Here is an 18984-nt window from a genome sequence, read left to right as displayed (position 1 = left end):
CAGTACGCTGTTGCTGTTTGTGATCCTCAGAGCCTAGCCAAATCACCTCTACTGCCGTAGCAAACACTGTGTAAGTGAACTCATGTGTGGAGGAGGCGTAATCAGCCAGGAAATTTCATAGAAGGATCTAAGAAAATGCTAAAAATAAGTTCAACATGATTCTGCTACTGGGGTCTGGATTTCTACAGGACCAGCATTGCTTCTTTCTTTGAATTCTGAAGACAGGTCCAAAGCGTATTTCTTATGTGTGTCTGCTGTGTTTCTCTCTGGAAGGGTGGGAGACTGCTTCTTGACTGTGTTTTGAAATGGGAGGTAGAGAGAATGGATTGCCTTTAGTTCATGCCTGAAAATGTATTCTTTGGGTGATTAAAGAGGAACTGCTTTCCTAAAACATACCTGACCTTTAAGTTCATATTGGTCTTTGACCCCCACCACCACCATTAACCTCCACAGTGACTAGGTAAGTGTATCTTATGACATGAGTTATGTTTGTTTTCTAAAAAATATTTATATAGATGCAGTCATTTTAAAGCATATGTAGCAATATGGGGAGGGGTGAAAGTTTAGCTGGGAAGTAATCTTCAGTTTAGCAGTGTTTGCTTTCTTATTAAAAATCTTCAGATAATCATGTCATTGGTTTCTCTAATGTATCTTTTCTTAATAGTGTCTTAAATTGCACTAGAGCACTCAATTATGAAGAAGGCTTTTTAAAAAAAATAGCCTAAGAACTTCATTATCTTAAAAAGAAAGCCTTGTATTCTCCATGCAGATTTTAAAATGTATTTCACAAAATAAAAGCATGTTTAATGTTTATATAAAGTAGATATGACACCCCTATTTCTACCTTTTAGTGTACATTTACCATAACCTGACACATTAATGCCTACCTGTGGCTTACAAAGAGATCATTTTCTGTGTCCTTTTGAAGCAGAATCATATGTGTATTTTATATGGCTTATCTTGCATGTATTGACAGATACTCCTGGAGTATTATAAGGACGCACAGGAGCTCCCCTTTCTTCCAAGATAAACTTTCTAAATATGTAAGATGTATATAAATGTATGCTCTAATTAGTAAAATATATTTATACTTTTTCAGAAGCTCCTATTATGTTTGTAGCCTCTGTAGTAATTTAGGAGGAAAAAATGCTTTGTCAAAGGGAGCTCCAAGCTTCTCAAGTAGAATTATAGGTTTGCAATTTCTTGTTCTGTCATGACTCATTATTTTTGACATATTTTAAGAGAAATCCATCTCTTTTATCATTACTACCCAAAAGGAATTCTAATGTCAGAGAATTTTAGAAGGAATTCTAATATCAGCTTTCTCTTAAAAAGGACATGAATATACTACCTTCCATCTTACTATTACTACAATTTGCATATCTAACTTAAAATGCAAATATAGCCTAATAGTTTATGAAGTTGCCTAGCATTATCTTCACCTTATTTAATATTATCATCTGTATATATTGAATAAAATGAGATATTTTACCATTGCTCTTAATATAATGTGAAAATAAACCAATGAGTGACATTTATGATTTGAAAATGTCCTATAAGCAATCTTAGTAATATTGTCATGAAGCTGATAGCTTTTTGATAAACACATGAAATATTTCACAACACTTTTACTTATCTAATATTCCTAAAAGTTACAGTTTCCCCAGAGCTTTTGTGTGAATTAGTCACTCTAAGCATTTAAATAAGAGCCCCACTATCAACATTTCCAAGCACTAATATTAAGTGAAGTTTACCAGTCAGAGTCACTATTTAAGAAGGTATATTCTCTATGAATGGCAATGCCTCATTATTATTTAAAGAAATTTCCATAAACAGTTTTTATGGTGGCATCTTTGTGCAAATTGCCTAAATGCAAATATTTTGGGCATTTCAAAGGGTTATATTTCCAAGACTGTATGATGGTATTTATATATTACGTGGAAGTAATTAATTCAAATGATATTATAAAATTACTAGACTCAAGTTGCTGTAAAAAAAAAAAAAAAAAAAAAAAAAAAAACTTCATGGGCATATCTTTCCTGCCCACTAGGAGCTTACCTCCTGAGTAAAACAAAGATGTGGACAAAAGTACAAATGCATTTGATTTTAACAAATCCTTTTCAATAAATGGAGTTCTTTAATATTATTATTTTAACTCTTCTTTCTCTTATTCACTGTGAAATAGTTACACTGTTTTTATTATTAGCTACGTTTCCAAGTCCAGATCCATGTTGACTGAAAAAAGTAACTCATGTTCAAATCACTGTATTAATCCAACTATTGATATAACTAAGTAGGAGAGCTTTTATACTGACTCCATCCCAATTATAACCTACAGTCAACTGTTGGTTTATTCCATTTCTTTTAGAATTCATTACTTTATACTAATCATCTTCTGAGTTTTGATGCAGATGATGATAACATACATCCCTTCTACCATTGACTAGTGCAGTTAAAAGAAAAATAGAGCATGTGAGTTCAAATATTATTGAACTCTTTGTCAGTAGCTCCATATACTCACTTTAAACTTCAGTAAAATCACTTCATATAGTTAGACAAAACCAAACCTTTGAAATCTAAAAGATAAATACAAGGTGAGGGTTTCAATGTAAAATAATTTCATAAAGGACATATGTTAATGAGCACATTGCCAAGGATACATTCCCCAGACTTGGCAATGAAGTATGAATGATTGCATGAACTTAGTCTATTTTAGATCTTAGTATCTTCCAAATTGAACCCAGTCTTACTATCTTTCAAATTGAACCCAAACAATCAATATAAGAACATGGGATTTAGTGAATCTATATTCTCTTTATATATGTCAAATTATTTTTTAAATATTTATTTTCAGCCTACCCCTCTTGTATTCCCATGGAAGGAGCTGAGTATATTTAATAATAGGAGCACACCCAGAAGTCTTTGAGGAGGGGCATGGCTCTTCATATTCATGAAGCTTGCATACTTCTATTGGTCATCCCTGGATTGGTCACCTCTGCTGCCATCAGTCATGAAGACTATCCTGCTGATGAAGGTGACCAGACCTCCAGTAATGACAATCTGATCTTTGATGACTATCGAGGGAAAGGGTGTGTGGATGACAGCGGCTTTGTATACAAGTTGGGAGAACGGTTTTTCCCAGGGCATTCCAACTGTCCATGTGTCTGTGCTTTAGATGGACCTGTTTGTGACCAGCCAGAATGCCCGAAAATTCACCCAAAGTGCACAAAAGTGGAACACAATGGATGCTGTCCTGAGTGCAAAGAAGTGAAAAACTTTTGTGAATATCATGGGAAAAATTACAAAATCTTGGAGGAATTTAAGGTATGAATTACCCTCCATATTTATTCAATTCTAATTTTTCACATTGCATGCTTAGTAGATTGTTACATTAAAATCAAAATTGGAAAATATTTCGAAGTTTATCCTTAATTCATAACATTATGATTTTAGCTAGCATAAATAAGATCATGCTTGAAATTTTGGCCAATTTCTTGGTCAGTATTTGTAGAGTTTCATAGTAATCTTTTTCTTAGAAGAATTTTGAACATGATTAATGTCTTTTATCTTTGGCCTTTAAACATTTCTTTGTATTATTATAAAATATGTTTTCTGAGGGAAGGAAATTTGTTTGTAGGCTATGTGTCTATTAAGTTTTGTTACGTTTTGGCCATTTAGCCTATATTTGGAGCCTTTTAACTGTGGTCTTTAAGTATTTGTTTAGTGTGCGGAAATGTAAGTGCTATAGTAACATGCTTCTAAGCTGTGATTTTCATGTTAAGAAAATGCACTGGGCCTACTTGTTGTAGAACAAGGTCCCTGTCTGTTCTATGCTTACCAAACTTTTTACTTATAGGATTCATAGAACACTGAATTTTTATCATAGTGTATTTTAAAAAAAGACTCATTTCTTTTCAACATACATGGTATTTCTTAGTTTTCTTATGCTTTTGACTTAGATTCAAGGAACTTAGAGTTCATTTTTATCTATTCTTGGATTCTCTTTTCTCCAATGGCTAGTTTTCATTAATATGTCCTATAAGCCAGATATGAATCCTGAGGGCATGATAATACATCAAAAATATCCTCTTTAATTGTAATGACAGTTTGTGCCTTGGAGTGTCTGTCATACTTATGTCTTGATTTGTCTAACCATGTTCTGTAGCAAGGTACTCAGAATAATATAAGTAAAAGAAGGTATAGCTAGATTCCATTGCTTTCAGTCTCTCTAGGTTATGGGTTAAAACCAGCAATTTACCTAGGAATGCCTTACCGTTTTAACTGAATTCCTTAGGACATAAGGAAATTATAATTATACTTATTTTATCAGCTTTCTTAGACATAGAATGTTATTCTAGACTTTCCTATTTCATGTATAAAAGTTTGCTGTACAATATTGACAAGTAAAGAGCTAGGGAGTCTAGTAAAATTATCATTATTGGCATCAAATAATAGCAAATAGTATACTATTATGCATTTACTGATGACTTTGTGGTCCCTAAAATATTAGCTATTTTTACTTTCAGGTTAATAATGAAAGTAAATACAAGTACTCAACACATCAAGGTTTATAGAACCATGTCCAGAATTACTGTCACTCTCTTGTAACATACATATATATCTAGAGTGCAAAAAAAAATTGTAGGAACAGTACTACCCCAAATTAAAAAGTACATCAGGAAAAGTTTGTGATGTACATATAATTTAGTAATTAGTATTTAATAAAGAAGATGAGAAATTGATTATATGAATTTAATCAATTCACCACTAAAAAAGTGCTATAACTTCCCCTCTATTATATAAGGTGATAACCATGTTACCATGTCAAACAATACAAATATGTATGAACAAAGAGTTGATAATTACTATACCCCTTTTAATTATCTCTCTACTATAATCTAACCCTACTCTATCCCTCTCTAATATATAACCTATTGATGTACACAGCTTTGCCACTTGACTTTCTGTGACATTGGATTTTTAAATGTGTGTTGTTGTTGTTTTTCCAAAATAGATGTCATGCTTTTGTAAGAATGAGGAAATAAGATAAAGAAAGTTTAGGTAACTTCTCCAAAAGTTAAGACAAGTAACTTAACTTATTCTAAATGCCACCTTTTTGACAGTGAAATCTATTCAGCCTCTTGAAGCACTCTCTGGTTAGATAAACCCGGATTCAACACCCAAATTCATCAATGGGAGTAAATTTTTGGATGGAATCCCTAAACTTTTTGAGTCACAGTAGTACATGAAAACCATATACTAATTAACTCTCTTGGGAAGAGATGTTGGAAATATTTAATGAAATATAATTTAAGTGAAGTTACTAGACTTGCGGTGACAGATACAAATTAGGTATTGAATAAAGGGTTGTTCTCTAGTATCCAGTGACTAACTCTATGTTCTAAATTATGCTATGGCTTTGCCTATGTCTTTTAATGGAAATTCAACTTTAAAAGCCTTTCAAATGAAGTAATTCCAATATATTTTTAAATGCTTTACTTATCCATATAAACTGTAAATATTAGCCATTATTTGTCATCTTGCTTCTCTTCCAGTTCAACTTCAAAGAAAAAAAATGTTTAAATAGAAATAAAATTAAAAACAAAACCAGCTTGCAATGAATTAGTACATAATTTTTAAAGATGTATAGAACTTTCATTTAATAATTTTGATATATTATTAAGGCAGTTGCAATATTATATATTCTTTGCATATAATATATTCATCCAATAAGCATTTATTGGACGTTCAGTATGCAAGATACTGTAAATATACATAAATTGGAAAACAGGATACACAGAAGTCAAAGTCTCTTCTCACAAGGCTAATTGATTTAGAGAATAAAGGCAGGTAAAAGTTATATTTGTGACTATAAAATTCTAATATAATTCCCAAGGGATTGTAGTATCAGAAGCTTATCAGTAAGTATGAGACTTGGTTAAATAATTTTTTTTTAAAAGGATGGTCAAAGTTAAGCCTGTTCTTTAAGAAATGTTGAAATTGATCTGAGGAGATTAAAATTCCAAAGTGGAACTGCTGGAGCAAAATAAAAGGTAAATTTGCATTTGTGTTGGTGGACAGTGGATAGAAGAGACTGGGCCAAAGTATAACAGATATAAAACACCAGACATTGTGCATAGAGGTGAACTAGTTAAACAAGATTGCTAAAGAAGATTATCTTATATCCAAGTATGAAATTGAAAAGAAGTGAAGAAAAATTAGCGGTGGGGGTAAGACAGCTATTGAAAACAAAACAAAACAGATGTGATGATTGGCATGTGTAAGAACAAAGACATTCAGTGTTGTTGTCAGGATAAAATCTAAACTCGCTAGTGTAGACTAGATCACTACTCACGAACTTCTTCAAACACTTCAATCATCAGTGAGTTCTCTTCCATGTGTTTGCATTTTCTGTCCCACCACATGAGCACTTTGTCAACATTGCTTACCTCTATGAGTCCTCGACTACTTCAGGACTCTATTCAAATGTCATCTTACCATCTGTCCTAGTGCTGTGTCCCAGGCTGAATCCCACTCCTCTTCTACATGTTCCCACAACATGCTGTGCCCACCTTATAACAAGAATGGGAATGGTAATGGTAGTCAGACACCATCAAGAGCTTTACATGTATTAACACATTTCAAGATTTGCAAGACCTATGTTTTCATTAGCACCATTTTACAGATAAGAAAAATGAATCATCAAAGTATAACTTGCCCAAAAGTGAAAAGTGGAAAAACTAGGGTTTCGCCTCAGGCAGCCTGCCTGCACTCTAAGTTCTTCACCCTCTCCTGCTTCTGTCATAGTGCCATAACACATGCAATATGAAACTACCTGGGTCATCTGCTAGAAACTACGGTTTCTTTCTCCAGTGTGAGACCTTTAAGACTAGGTACAATGTTTTCTTATTTCCTATTCCCAAACTCCTGGAGTATGTAAGCCACGTGGCATAATGGGTCTGATTATAATTGAACATATAGAACAAAGAGGTTAATTAGAATCCCTTTAAATTTCCTTAGTGTCTGTTTATGTGTTGATCTCTTTAAGTTTATATGAAGACTGATCTTCAGGTAGCTAAAGGTGCAAGCATTGTTCCCAGATGGAGCACCTGTTTCCAGCCTGCTTCTACTGTCAACTCCTCTCCCAGGCCCTTCCTAGCCAAGGCTGGTCTTGGATGCTATCTCCATCCCCATGTTGCAATGACTGCCCAGTGTTTTAGTTGTGCTGTCTCACCCTATATAATTTCAAAACATATGTCACACCTCAATCTTTTCTAATTAGAAAATTCAAATATAAATTGATCTATATATGTTTCCTTATAGGAAGAATAACGCTCTTCATAGAGGTTGTGGGGATACATTTTTCCATTTTCTGATGGAAGCTTTGAAAATAAATTTCTCTCTAATCTTTTTGAAAACTCTAAATTCTCCAGTGTTCTGGTAATATTGTATTAAGATAAAGGTCACTGTATAGTAGGTTCTCTCGTCTTTTTTTTAATATGTTCCCAGGCAATATGACACTGGAACCTACTTTTTTAGGAAATAAAGTGCATAAATAATAAATTATAATAGCATTTCCTAGTCCCACCCCCCAAAAAAAAGTTTATTAGAAATGTAGGCTCTATCTGCTTTGATTTGTGCTTAAGTATCTCATGCTGAGTTTCCCAAAGGAGAAATAATTTCTTATTTTGCTTGGTATTTTTATAACTCTGCTAGAATTAGCCTTTTTGGATATTTCTTTACACTTTATAACTTGTACTGATTTAGTTTTAGGTCAGACTCTGAAGGTCATACTACAGCTGAAGGAGATCCTATTTCAGATTTTGCATAGCCGGTTTTTATTTTGAAGTGATTTTCTGCAGTCAATACCCAGTGTCCCCAAATCAGGATTTGGATTTGGCTAAGATCTGCCTTTCCCTGCTGACAGTGACCTTCCTGCTTTCCCCATTTCTAACCAAGGATAGCTGATAAGGTCTCTTAGTTTTATATTTGAAAGGTTTAGTGTAAATAATTGCTTATGTTGCATTTTTGTGTATATGTTGTTTTCTTTTAAAATAAAGTTATTTTCATGTCATGCTAAACTGCCTAGTTTTTGCCCTGAATTTTTCACCTAATATTTAAATCTTGAGGAGTGAAAACAAAGATGGAAAACAATTCAACAGGATATTTTGCCAAATTATTATACCCATAAAAAATATTGATGCCAGTTTAGGTTTGGAATTGATTTGCTCTTTAATGGGTATATTCAAAAGGAGAGAGAATTTCCAAAATTATCATTAATCTGTACCTACATCAGTAATGCCAATATTATGTAACATTAAATCTGTAAAAATGTTTCAGTTGAAAGGATTTTTGAATTTAGGTTTGAGAGATTTGTTTTATGTCTGGTTGTTTTTAATATGGAAAAAGAATGGAAGGCAACATATTTAAGGAGCCTAAGGATCAGATTTACAAAGGAAAGAGAACATAATGGAGACTGCAGGGAAATCTCAGTTGAGGAGACTAATAGGTAACACAGTCCCCATCACTTTACCCTATTTACTCACCTACCTGCCATTGAACCAGTCTCTATGAAGGGTATTTGAACTAAGTAACATGTTTACGCAAGGCAAAGAAATATAGAAGCATCTTTCCAGAAGTATGAAGGTTATATTTATTGTGATAGCAAATAAATGGATAGATTTTGAGAAATACAGGTGGGATTTTAAAAAATTTAATACAGTAGAGGATTTACAAATAATTAGCACAAGGGTAGGGGAGTCATCATTTTAAAGATAATCTCCAAAGAAAATCCTAGAAAATATTATAATTTCACGCACTAAAAATGATTGAGAATTTTTGTGGAAAGGTTGAAAAGATTAATCCCATAATTATTCACTCCACAAAACACACGTTCCTGTTTTGCAGAGTATATTGGGGCTTTGAAGATGAACATGGCCTATGAATGAGTTAAAGAATGGCTCCTCCTTTCAAGTTACTAGGACATAACAGAGATTGAATCATGACTGCTGCTTAATCTGAGGCTCAGACGCAGCACGCTGAATGCAGAGGTTCAATGTGGATATTCTCAATGAGGGATTTCCATCTTTGTAAATAACTGAGAACTTTGATTTAATTTTTATAATCTTTTACCTGTTTGGGGGAGTACAGTCAATTTTATTAAAACAACTTTATGAAGGTCATCACATCCTTTCTTACTACTATTAAATTGTGCATAGTTGGCATTTAATAAAATTCACAAATGTTTCCTCCATCTATGAAGGAGATCAGATTTTAAAAATAACTTATTTTTTTAAAAATCCCTTTGATAATAGGGGTGATCCTTTTCATATTTAACACTTTCTAAAACAAAAGAGTAAAATTATAAGACTGTATGACTTCCACATTCATTCCCACAGGTGTGAAATAGGCCCTTTGCCGTCAAAATTAGTCTCTTGCTTTACATTTTAAGAGACCGATGGCCACCAGCCATTTGGTTTGTAGTATGCAGGAGCAGTTTTTCATACTCGTTCACTGATATTTATTGCTGTCCTTATTGGAAGATGCTGCTATTAGTGGTGATAACTGCATGATAAGTATGACTACAGAGATTTGTGACTGGGCTTCTGTGCCCTGTGCACATGGGAAGATTGGTGCTTGATTTGCAGCCATGTCTGAGATTTGCAGAGCTTGTCACCATTAGTGACTACCTCAGACTTGGGGTCAACCCTTGGAAGTTTATAGATATCATTGCCCTTTCCCTGCACATGCACCAAGAATGTGAAAGATAAAGCTGAGGGAAAAAAATGACTTCATAATGCCCCATTCCAAATTTGAGCTACAGTTGTACAGGTTTTGAATATGTTTAAAACTTGCCTATTTTTAATTGTGTTTTTACTCACCAGAATACAGTGTGAAATTAGCAAGCATATCTTTTCTATTTCCTATACCTTATTTCGTAACTCAGATCTTATATTTTGTGGATATTTTTAGATTAATTCATACATCTATATAACATAGTCTTGCTTCATAGATGCATTGATTTGTGTGTGGGTGTGGGTGTATGTGTGTGTGTGTGTGTGTGTGTGTGTGTGTGAAACTGGAGAAAGCGTGAGTCCTCTTGTCTTTGAGAAAATTTTACTTTCAGATTAGGCGAAACCTCTATTTCTACTCCTTAATAGTTCTGACCACATTTTTGTTTTGTTTTGCTTTCCTGCAGCTTGATTTATATACAAGGCAGTGTGTTTTATGAAGGACAACACAAGAAAAACCTCTCAGTGTATTTTTTATCTGTGCTTCGTCAAGCTTTCAAGGAAGGGCCTAAGACAAATAGCTAAAGGAAGATTTGAAGTGATCAGTGGGTTTGTTTTCTCAAACAATAGCTACTATTAATTGGAGACTGGCTTATTTTAGAGTCTGTGCTTTGCACTTTCATCATCACTACTGATTAGCATCAGTCATTTCAGTCTAACACACCTCCATTGTTGATTTCCTTGACTTTTGTCTGCCACACAGCAGCATATCACAATAAAGCTATCTTTGCAAGGATTTAATGACATCATGGAAAAAGTGAATGAAATTCTAAAGGAACAAGAAAAACCAATCATCTCTTAAAAAGTTTCTGATGCATTTTTACATGACTGTATAAAGTTGTCTAAAGGGTATAAAAAGTTCATTGAACACAACTCTTAATTTTCGCCTTGTTATATCAGATAACAAAACTCAAGACTTTAAATTTTCCATCTATAGAATTGAAACAATAATATCATCATTTGTCTTAAAAAGAACAAATAGTATACAGAATTTGAAAATTAGAATATTATGTCTCAATTTATAAGTACAGATTTTAACTACTAAAGAGTTTTTTGTTTTGTTTTGTTTTTTGTTATTGTTGTTGTTATTATTGTTGTTGTTGTTAACAAATAGGCATTTTTTGGCCTGGATTTTCAAAACTTTTTAATACTGACCTTTCACTACCATTACTACTTCATGGCTTATGATTATATTTGTGTTTCTGAGTTTAAATAACTTCTTTCAATTATAAAAGTCTAACATTATGGTTTTTATGTATACTTTTACATACCTACCCCTAAGAACTAGCCATAGAAATTGGATCTATAAAGAATCTTTGAAGTTACTTTGTCTAGCTCCCTATTTTAGAGGTGATAAAACAAAGACTAATAGAAACTTAGTTATAGCGCCATCATGACACAGCTCATTATTTGCAAAAGCAATATTAATACATCATTTTCTTGTGGTATCTCTTCTACATTTTATTATCTTCGGGTTTAACAAGAAAATTCAAGCTGATTCGCTTCTTCTTTTCTAATAAATATGTTGGATGCAAAGATTTATTTCAGCCAATTGTCTATAGAAATGTGATATGAGGACCTATCACCATGGCAACCCAGAGTTACAAGTAGAGAAGAACAATAAAATATTGGCACATCTAAAATCAATCTTTGATTCAGATTGAATACAATTTGTGAAACAAGCTGAAGTTTGCAAAGGCTCTGATAAAAAGGGGGTCTGTTGTCTGAAACTGAAAAAAATCTGTAATTAAACCAAACAATATAGCCAAAATAAAATATAAATGTCTTTCATTAGATACTGCTTATTTACTTTCACTGAGACTACTTTACTCTAAAAAGTAACAAAGAAACTAAACTACTGTTCTTTCTCATATATTTTGGTGATTTTTTTTTTTTTTTTGCAACTGAGACTGATAAGCTTTACTTTTTCATTCCGCAAACTCCTGCCTCTCACTAGATGGCAGGAATGGAGTGTGCAGAATGGATGGAGAGTGCAAAAATCTCTAGTTCCATGACATTAGAACAAAGAAATATCCCTAAACCAGCTGATCATAAGTATCACCTAGGGAAGAAATGTTGCAAAAATCCCCATTCCTCACCTCTCCTACTTTTAATTTAAACCATTTAAATGTATATCACTATATAGATATATAAATATATTTTTCTACAAATAATGTAGATTATTTAAATTTATATTATTCTATAAATAATCCCAGAATATTCTAATCAGTTGGTTTGGGGAATCATGGTTTTAAGGTAGGCTTTGCCCAGACTGTTTTCGAAGGGACACTGGAATCTATGAGATTTTTAGTGAAGATTTCCAGTTGTTTTTCATGATCACCTAAGTTTGAGGAATGATGAATCTTTTAAACTCTTCTGGAAATGTACAGTGCACATTTGAAAATTGAGACCACTTGAATGTATTTATGAAATTTTTTGGAGAATGTATGTATGTTCCACATCTAAGAACTCAACAGCTGGTAAAAACTGGGTTTTCTAGTAGTCCCTACCACTTCCATCCAGGTGACCTAGGCACACAGTACTTTGTCTGTCTGGATGTTCATCTCCGAAATAGAAATCTCAGGAGAAACTACTTGGCACACAGTAAGTGATTCATACAGGCCACCTGCCATTTTTACTACGATTACTACTAAGTCATATTTAGTCTAGGATTTCACAAATTTATGTGACAGTAGATCACTATTTTTCCTCAGAAAATCTATTAACATTTAAAGTTCCCACAAGTCCAATGAGACAGTTTTCAGAACTACCCTGCTTGTGCTTCAAAATGGCCTAATTACCATAAAAAATAAATAAACAAAGTAAAGATATTGTGTCCATCTACAACTAAAAAAAATATATTTTTAAAAAGTGACCTAATTATTTGACTCTATGGTTAGTTAATGATAAAATCTATTTGTCTCTACTTCTTCTTGAAGTTCCCCAAATTGCATTTATGTGACTATTATGGTAATTTATTAATGTGTGTTATATAAAACAATTTAGTTGAAAAATGACTTTTCAGAATAATAATGATGATAACAGTAATAGAACCAATTGCATAGAACCAATTATTTAAGATAGGGATTGGCACACTAGAGGCCATGGGCCAAATCTAGTTCACAGTTTCCTTTGTAGCTTTAAAAGAAAAAAGGGGGAAGGGGTTAAGTTTTAAAAACTTTTTTGTAAGTTTTATTGGAAAACAACCATGCTTATTCATTTATGTATTGTTTGTGGTTGCTGTTAAGAATGTCCTAGAGACTATATGATTTTTTAAAATCACATATTTACTTTCTGGACCTCTATAGAAAAAGTTTGCTGATCCTTGATCTGGACTGAAGTTGTTCTTCCCATTATACCTCACTTACATGTTGTACTGTCACCTGTCCTTCTAACCTGAATTCTTGAAGGTCACAAATTCTTTCGGGTCATGCTAGATAAAGAGTCTACATTAGTTGTGATGGACTCAGGGTTCTCTTTGAACACATATACATTTAAAAAGACCTGCAGAAAAGTTACATTTCATTGCATACTTGGCTCCAAAAGGTATAGCTTTGCTCTTGGCATTGCTGTATAGTAATTTATTAATTTTTCACTTACTCAAAATTCTCAGATGAAATAAATAAGCAAAGATTATAACATGTCCAACATTTTTATATCCCACATGTTCTCCTTTGAGGGTAGGACAAGTTACAAAAGGATATTTATTTATTTAATATGATGAACATATTCAGTGTTATATTAGCAATTGAAAGTATGTATATGGTCTACTTACTTGGGTATTCATTCTATTATTACTTTTTTTCATTGATTTTATTTTTTAAATACATGGCAGTGGAATGCATTACAATTCTTATTACACATATAGAGAACAATTTTTCATATCTCTGTATATAAAGTATGTTCACACCAATTCATGTCTTCATACATGTATATTTGGATAGTGATGTCTATCACATTCTACCATCATTGCTAACCCCCTGCCCCCTCCCTTTCCCCTCCTACCTCTCTGCCCTATCTAGAGTTCATCTGTTTCTCCCATGTGCTCCCTCCCTACCCCATTATGGGTCAGTCACCTTATATCAGAGAAAACATTCAGCATTTGTTTTGGGGGGAATTGGCTAACTTCACTTAGCATTATTTTCTCCAATGCCATCTATTTGCCTGCAAATGCCATGATTTTATTCTATTTTATTGCTTAGTAATATTCCATTGTGTATATATGCCACATTTTTTAATCCATTCATCTACTGAGGGGCATCTAGGTTGGTTCCACAGTTTAGCTATTGAGAATTGTGCAGCTATAAACATTGATGTGGCTGTATCCATGTAGTATTCTGTTTTTAAGTCCTTTGGGAATACACAAGGAGAGGGATAGCTGGGTCAAATGGTGGTTCCATTCCCACTTTGCTTTGTCTTCATAATAGCTGCCATTCTGACTGGAGTGAGATGATATCTTAGAGTAGTTTTGATTTGCATTTCTCTAATTGAGAGAGATGATGAACATTTGTTCATATATTTGTTAGTTTGATTGTATATCCTCTTCTGAGATTTTAAGTCAACTTTTGCAATCCATTAAATAAACTTTTCTTACATGTGAAGAAGTGGTAGTATCTGCCAAAATACATGAGACAACCACCTGATCCTCAAGGTGCTCCTAGACTCTCACAGGGAATACAAAGTACAGGTGTAACCAGCACAGGTGGCTTGTGAAGGTTGCTGTAGTGTGAAGAAAGAAGGGGTTCATTCTGAAGGGCTAAGGGAAAATAGCCCAAGAATGGCAAAGGTAAAGAAAAAACTTGATCAGAGAAAAGTGAGACAGCTCAAGTGACCAGTGCACATGGTACAGAGTGTGAGATAAAAGTGGAGAGGGAACATGGGGAGGCAGTGTGGGGCCAGTTCAGTGTGAAAGCCAGGGTCAAAACCTGAACAGAGCAGAGAGTTCCTGAAGGACGTGGGTTGGGGAACTAACCAGATTTGTGCCTGCAACAAACATGAATGATAATAGAGGGTTCTAGAAAATATTTTGTAAATGTATTCGCTCATTAAGTTAATCCTACAATACTTTTATGCCTGTTTTATAAATGAGAAAACTAACTTTCAGGGAGATTTGTGCTCTTCTTCTTGTTACATAAGCGGGGATTATCAAACCCGACAAATCAAGGAGGGATTTCTGCCTCTAACTCTAGAGCTGTCTTCAATACACATTATCAGCTTTGGTGAGACTCCTGACACAGATGCAAGTAACGTAGTAGAGAGAGTCTGGCTCTCCCTTGAGTATATATATATGTGAATAGATGTTTAATTATAATTCTATTTCATATTTAGTCCCATATCTTTTTCACAGAAATATAGTATGCTGATAACATGAGGAAAATTCTTTCCCTGTTCCACATATTCCAGGGCTCAACTGGTTTTAGTTTAGAATCCCCGCTGCCTAGATAAAGGAAATGTCTCACACACACACACACACACACACACACACACACACACACCATGGAGTTTTATCTAGTAATAAAAAAAATGAAATTATGTCATTTGCTGGAAAATGGATGGAACTTGAAACTTGATAATATTATGTTGAACAAAATAAGCCAAATTCAGAAGGTAAGTAATTGTGTATTTTCTCTCCTATGCAGAAGTTAGAGTGGAAAAAAAGAAAAGAAAAGTCTGATGGTGGGGGGGGGGGGTGAGGGAAGGTCTCATGAAAATCAAAAGAAGGTCAGTAAACTAGAGGAAAGGGACCAGAGAAGGGAAGAAGAGAGAAAGGAGAAATATGTGAAATGATATTGGACAAATTATATTTTTATATTGTGTGCATGTAGAATATGTGACAACAAACCCCACCATTATGTACACCTAAAATTTGCCAATAAAAATATGGAAAATAAATAAAATTCACATTGCTAAAATAAGTAGAGGCACATCAAAGGCATGTTTCTATCCATTTGAAACAAACTACATTTTCAATACATTGAAGACTAACCAAGATTATTTTTGCAAATGTAAGAATAATATTTTAAATTTTAAAGCAATGATATGTAAATTTTAAAAAGCATAGAAATTGTTAAATGATTTTTGCAAAATTAGAAATGCAAAAGCTTCTATCATAGATATTGCAAAAACTCCAGTGATAAGCAAATGAAGTCATTTTTCTTTATAGTGAGAGAATAGCCGTGGCGCCTGGAAATTCCACTTATTTTCACTGCATGGTAGTTTTATTGCTCTCTTCTAAAAAACTAAAATTGTTCAGTCTAACTTTAACTTTATTCCCAACATTAAAAATAAAATTCTGCCAAAATAGCAAACCTTTGACTGCTGAGATTTAAAAAGCTTCATTAAGAAGAAAAAGGACAATCACAGAAAATTTTCCTTTTGTTAATGAGACACTAGGACGTTTACATTGAAACTAGAAGATACTAAAATCAACACTCCAAAAACTTAGAGCTAAAGTTACCCTGTTAAAAATCTGTTTGGGGCAAGAGTATGATTAAAGATTGAAGTTTCATCTCAGTAAATAAGAATCTAATTAACTATCTAAAAACGTTGTTCAATGTCATTCTCAATCTAACCACAATTTGAGTGCGAACATGCTGCATTTTAAAAGATGAAGTACAAATTGCTTTCAAAACTCAAAAGGATATATTCTTCACAAATTCAATATTTTAATTAATTTGTAATGGAAATAATTATACCATAATTTAATAAGATAATGTATGACTAATGTTCTTCCTTGACAAATATACAAACTTGCAAATAGACAAAGGGGAGGGAGGACAGAAATACTGGTCAATTTGAAAGCTATGACAACAATAATATTCATGAAACCAAAGCTACATAGTTTACATGTTCTTTCACATATTACATGATTCCCTTGCTGTTTTGTAACAATCATTGAGAAAATCAGAGCACATTAATATTATATTATTTTTAATACCATCTTGCAAATTAGAAAATCCAGGCTTAAGTAGTTGAGCCTCTCCAAAGTAAAACAGTAGCATTTAATAGTAGGCCTTCCTCTCCAAATGTGCTTATTCCATAACCAAATTCCACTGGGAGATAACATTAACAATGCCTATATGTGGTTACAAAATTGCCACTGCTTCTGCTAAGACCTTTCTCCAAAACTCCACACTAAAGTTTATCAAGAAATTACTCAGTGACTTTTACATGAAAATATACTTTCATGTTATTGCCCATAAGCCATCTCAATATATGTTCAGGGAATGAGGTAAGCTATGAAATAAGTATCAAATAATGAAATATAAAATTTAGTGGGAAATCACTATTTGGTCTTAAAATTGGAAACGTCTTTTATATCAACAATTATAAAGCACTTAATATTGTTCATTTTAATTACTCCCTCTTCATATCATGTCAAAGTACAATATTACTACCTAATGGAAAATGAAGAAAATAATTAAACTTTTAGAAAATTTTTGCTCAAAGAAATTGAGATAATAGTAAAGAAGGAGTTCTTAAGAAGTAGTCTGATTGCCATTCCCAATACAAATGAGTTTTGTTGTCCCAAGCTGATAATGCCTCCCTCTTAGAGCCTGAAAAGCCCTGAATTCAGTGTCATGCATGCATTGCTAGCAGGCAAAGTTACTACCCTCTCTCCTTTCTGTTATCACTTCCTTCCAGTGTTTCCTGTAGAATAGAACTGGTCGCATTGTCTCTTACGTGATTCTCTCAGGCTGTGGAATTCTCACAGTGATGTACTCTACCTTAATTGCCCTTGACCTTGATTTAATGCTAATATAGATGACTGGCTCTTTAATTGATACCAACAACCAAAAATGTCCTTTCCAGTAAAATCAGGGAAATGTTGAAGTCATACAGTTGCTCATTTTTATTCTGATGCATTCATGTGTGACCCATGGAGTAGTCTCAGAGTGGAAATAAGTAGGTTTTGCTGCAAATGCTTAGATCTACTGTTGATGAACTTTCATGTTGAAGACCTCAGAGACAGCTAAAACAGCCTTTTGTTTTGTTTTGTTTTCTTAAAAGCACACTGATATTTCCTTGATAAGTGTACTCTGCCTACTTAAAAAGATACACCTGTTATGGAAACTAAACTGTGTTTCTTGCTAACACTCTCCTTATCTGCATTGTATTTTGGGGGATGTTATTTATATTTTAGAAAAATCTGTAATTTATTGTCATGAGACTCCTTGAAAACATTCAGGGAAAAAAAATGGTTCTGTTTATCAGAATAGGCAGTATAAAATGCCCTTAAAGCACATGCCAAAATATAATTTTAAAAATTTTTAGGAAAGAAATTTTTAAAATATGCCATTAGGATAATGTTACAATTGTGTTGCAAGTACGATGATGAACTTCTAAAAACAAGTTTCTTTTTGTCCTTAATAATTAATAATTTTTGGATTGGTACTTTGTTTCCAAAACTTCTTGTTTTTTTCTGGTTCAGATTAAATGCAAGTAAAAACACAAAGATGAACTTCAATAATTCAGTCTTCCACTATAAAAGTTACAGCCATTATTCTTTTTTTTATTTTTTATTGTTGGCTGTTCAAAACATTACATAGTTCTTGATATATCATATTTCACACTTTGATTCAAGTGGGTTATGAGCTCCCATTTTTACCCCATATAAAGATTGCAGAATCACATCAGTTACACATCCATTGATTTACATATTGCCATACTAGTGTCTGTTGTGTTCTTCTGCCTTTCCTATCCTCTACTATCCCCCCTCCCCTCCCCTCCCCTCCCCTCTTCTCTCTCTGCCCCCTCAACTGACATTCATTTGTCCCCCTTGTATTATTTTTCCCTTTCCCCTCACTTCCTCTTGTATGTACTTTTGTATAACTCTGAGGGTCTCCTTCCATTTCCATGCAATTTCCCTTCTCTCTCCCTTTCCCTCCCACCTCTCATCCCTGTTTAATGTTAATCTTCTTCTCATGCTCTTCGACCCTACTCTGTTCTTAGTTACTCTCCTTATAACAAAGAAGACATTTGGCATTTGTTTTTTAGGGATTGGCTAGCTTCACTCAGCCATTATTCTTTTTGATTAAAAATATTTTATTTTGCTTTTATTACTGCATTATACTTCTGCATTGAGTTGGGTTCATTTTGAATGGAATTTTAATTTAATTTTCTCCATTTAAGTCCCTGGTGTCCCCCCTTTCCCTTCCCTCTTTCCGCCTCTATTTCCCTTCCTCTACTCTAT

General features: G+C 33.4%; 1 protein-coding gene across 1 annotated transcript in view; it reads left to right on the top strand.

The window, feature by feature from the left end:
- The first annotated feature begins 2934 nt into the window (after nt 1–2934).
- Nucleotides 2935–18984, top strand: part of Vwc2l (von Willebrand factor C domain containing 2 like) — a 145676-nt gene continuing 129626 nt past the window's right edge. Inside the window, exon 1 of the mRNA XM_027941960.2 lies at nt 2935–3324. Within this exon, the coding sequence (XP_027797761.1) occupies nt 2935–3324 (390 nt within the window). The remainder of the gene's footprint in view (nt 3325–18984) is intronic.

This window comes from Marmota flaviventris, chromosome 11 (assembly GCF_047511675.1).
Source record: "Marmota flaviventris isolate mMarFla1 chromosome 11, mMarFla1.hap1, whole genome shotgun sequence".
NCBI lineage: Eukaryota > Metazoa > Chordata > Mammalia > Rodentia > Sciuridae > Marmota > Marmota flaviventris.
This window is presented reverse-complemented; position numbering and strand designations above follow the sequence as displayed.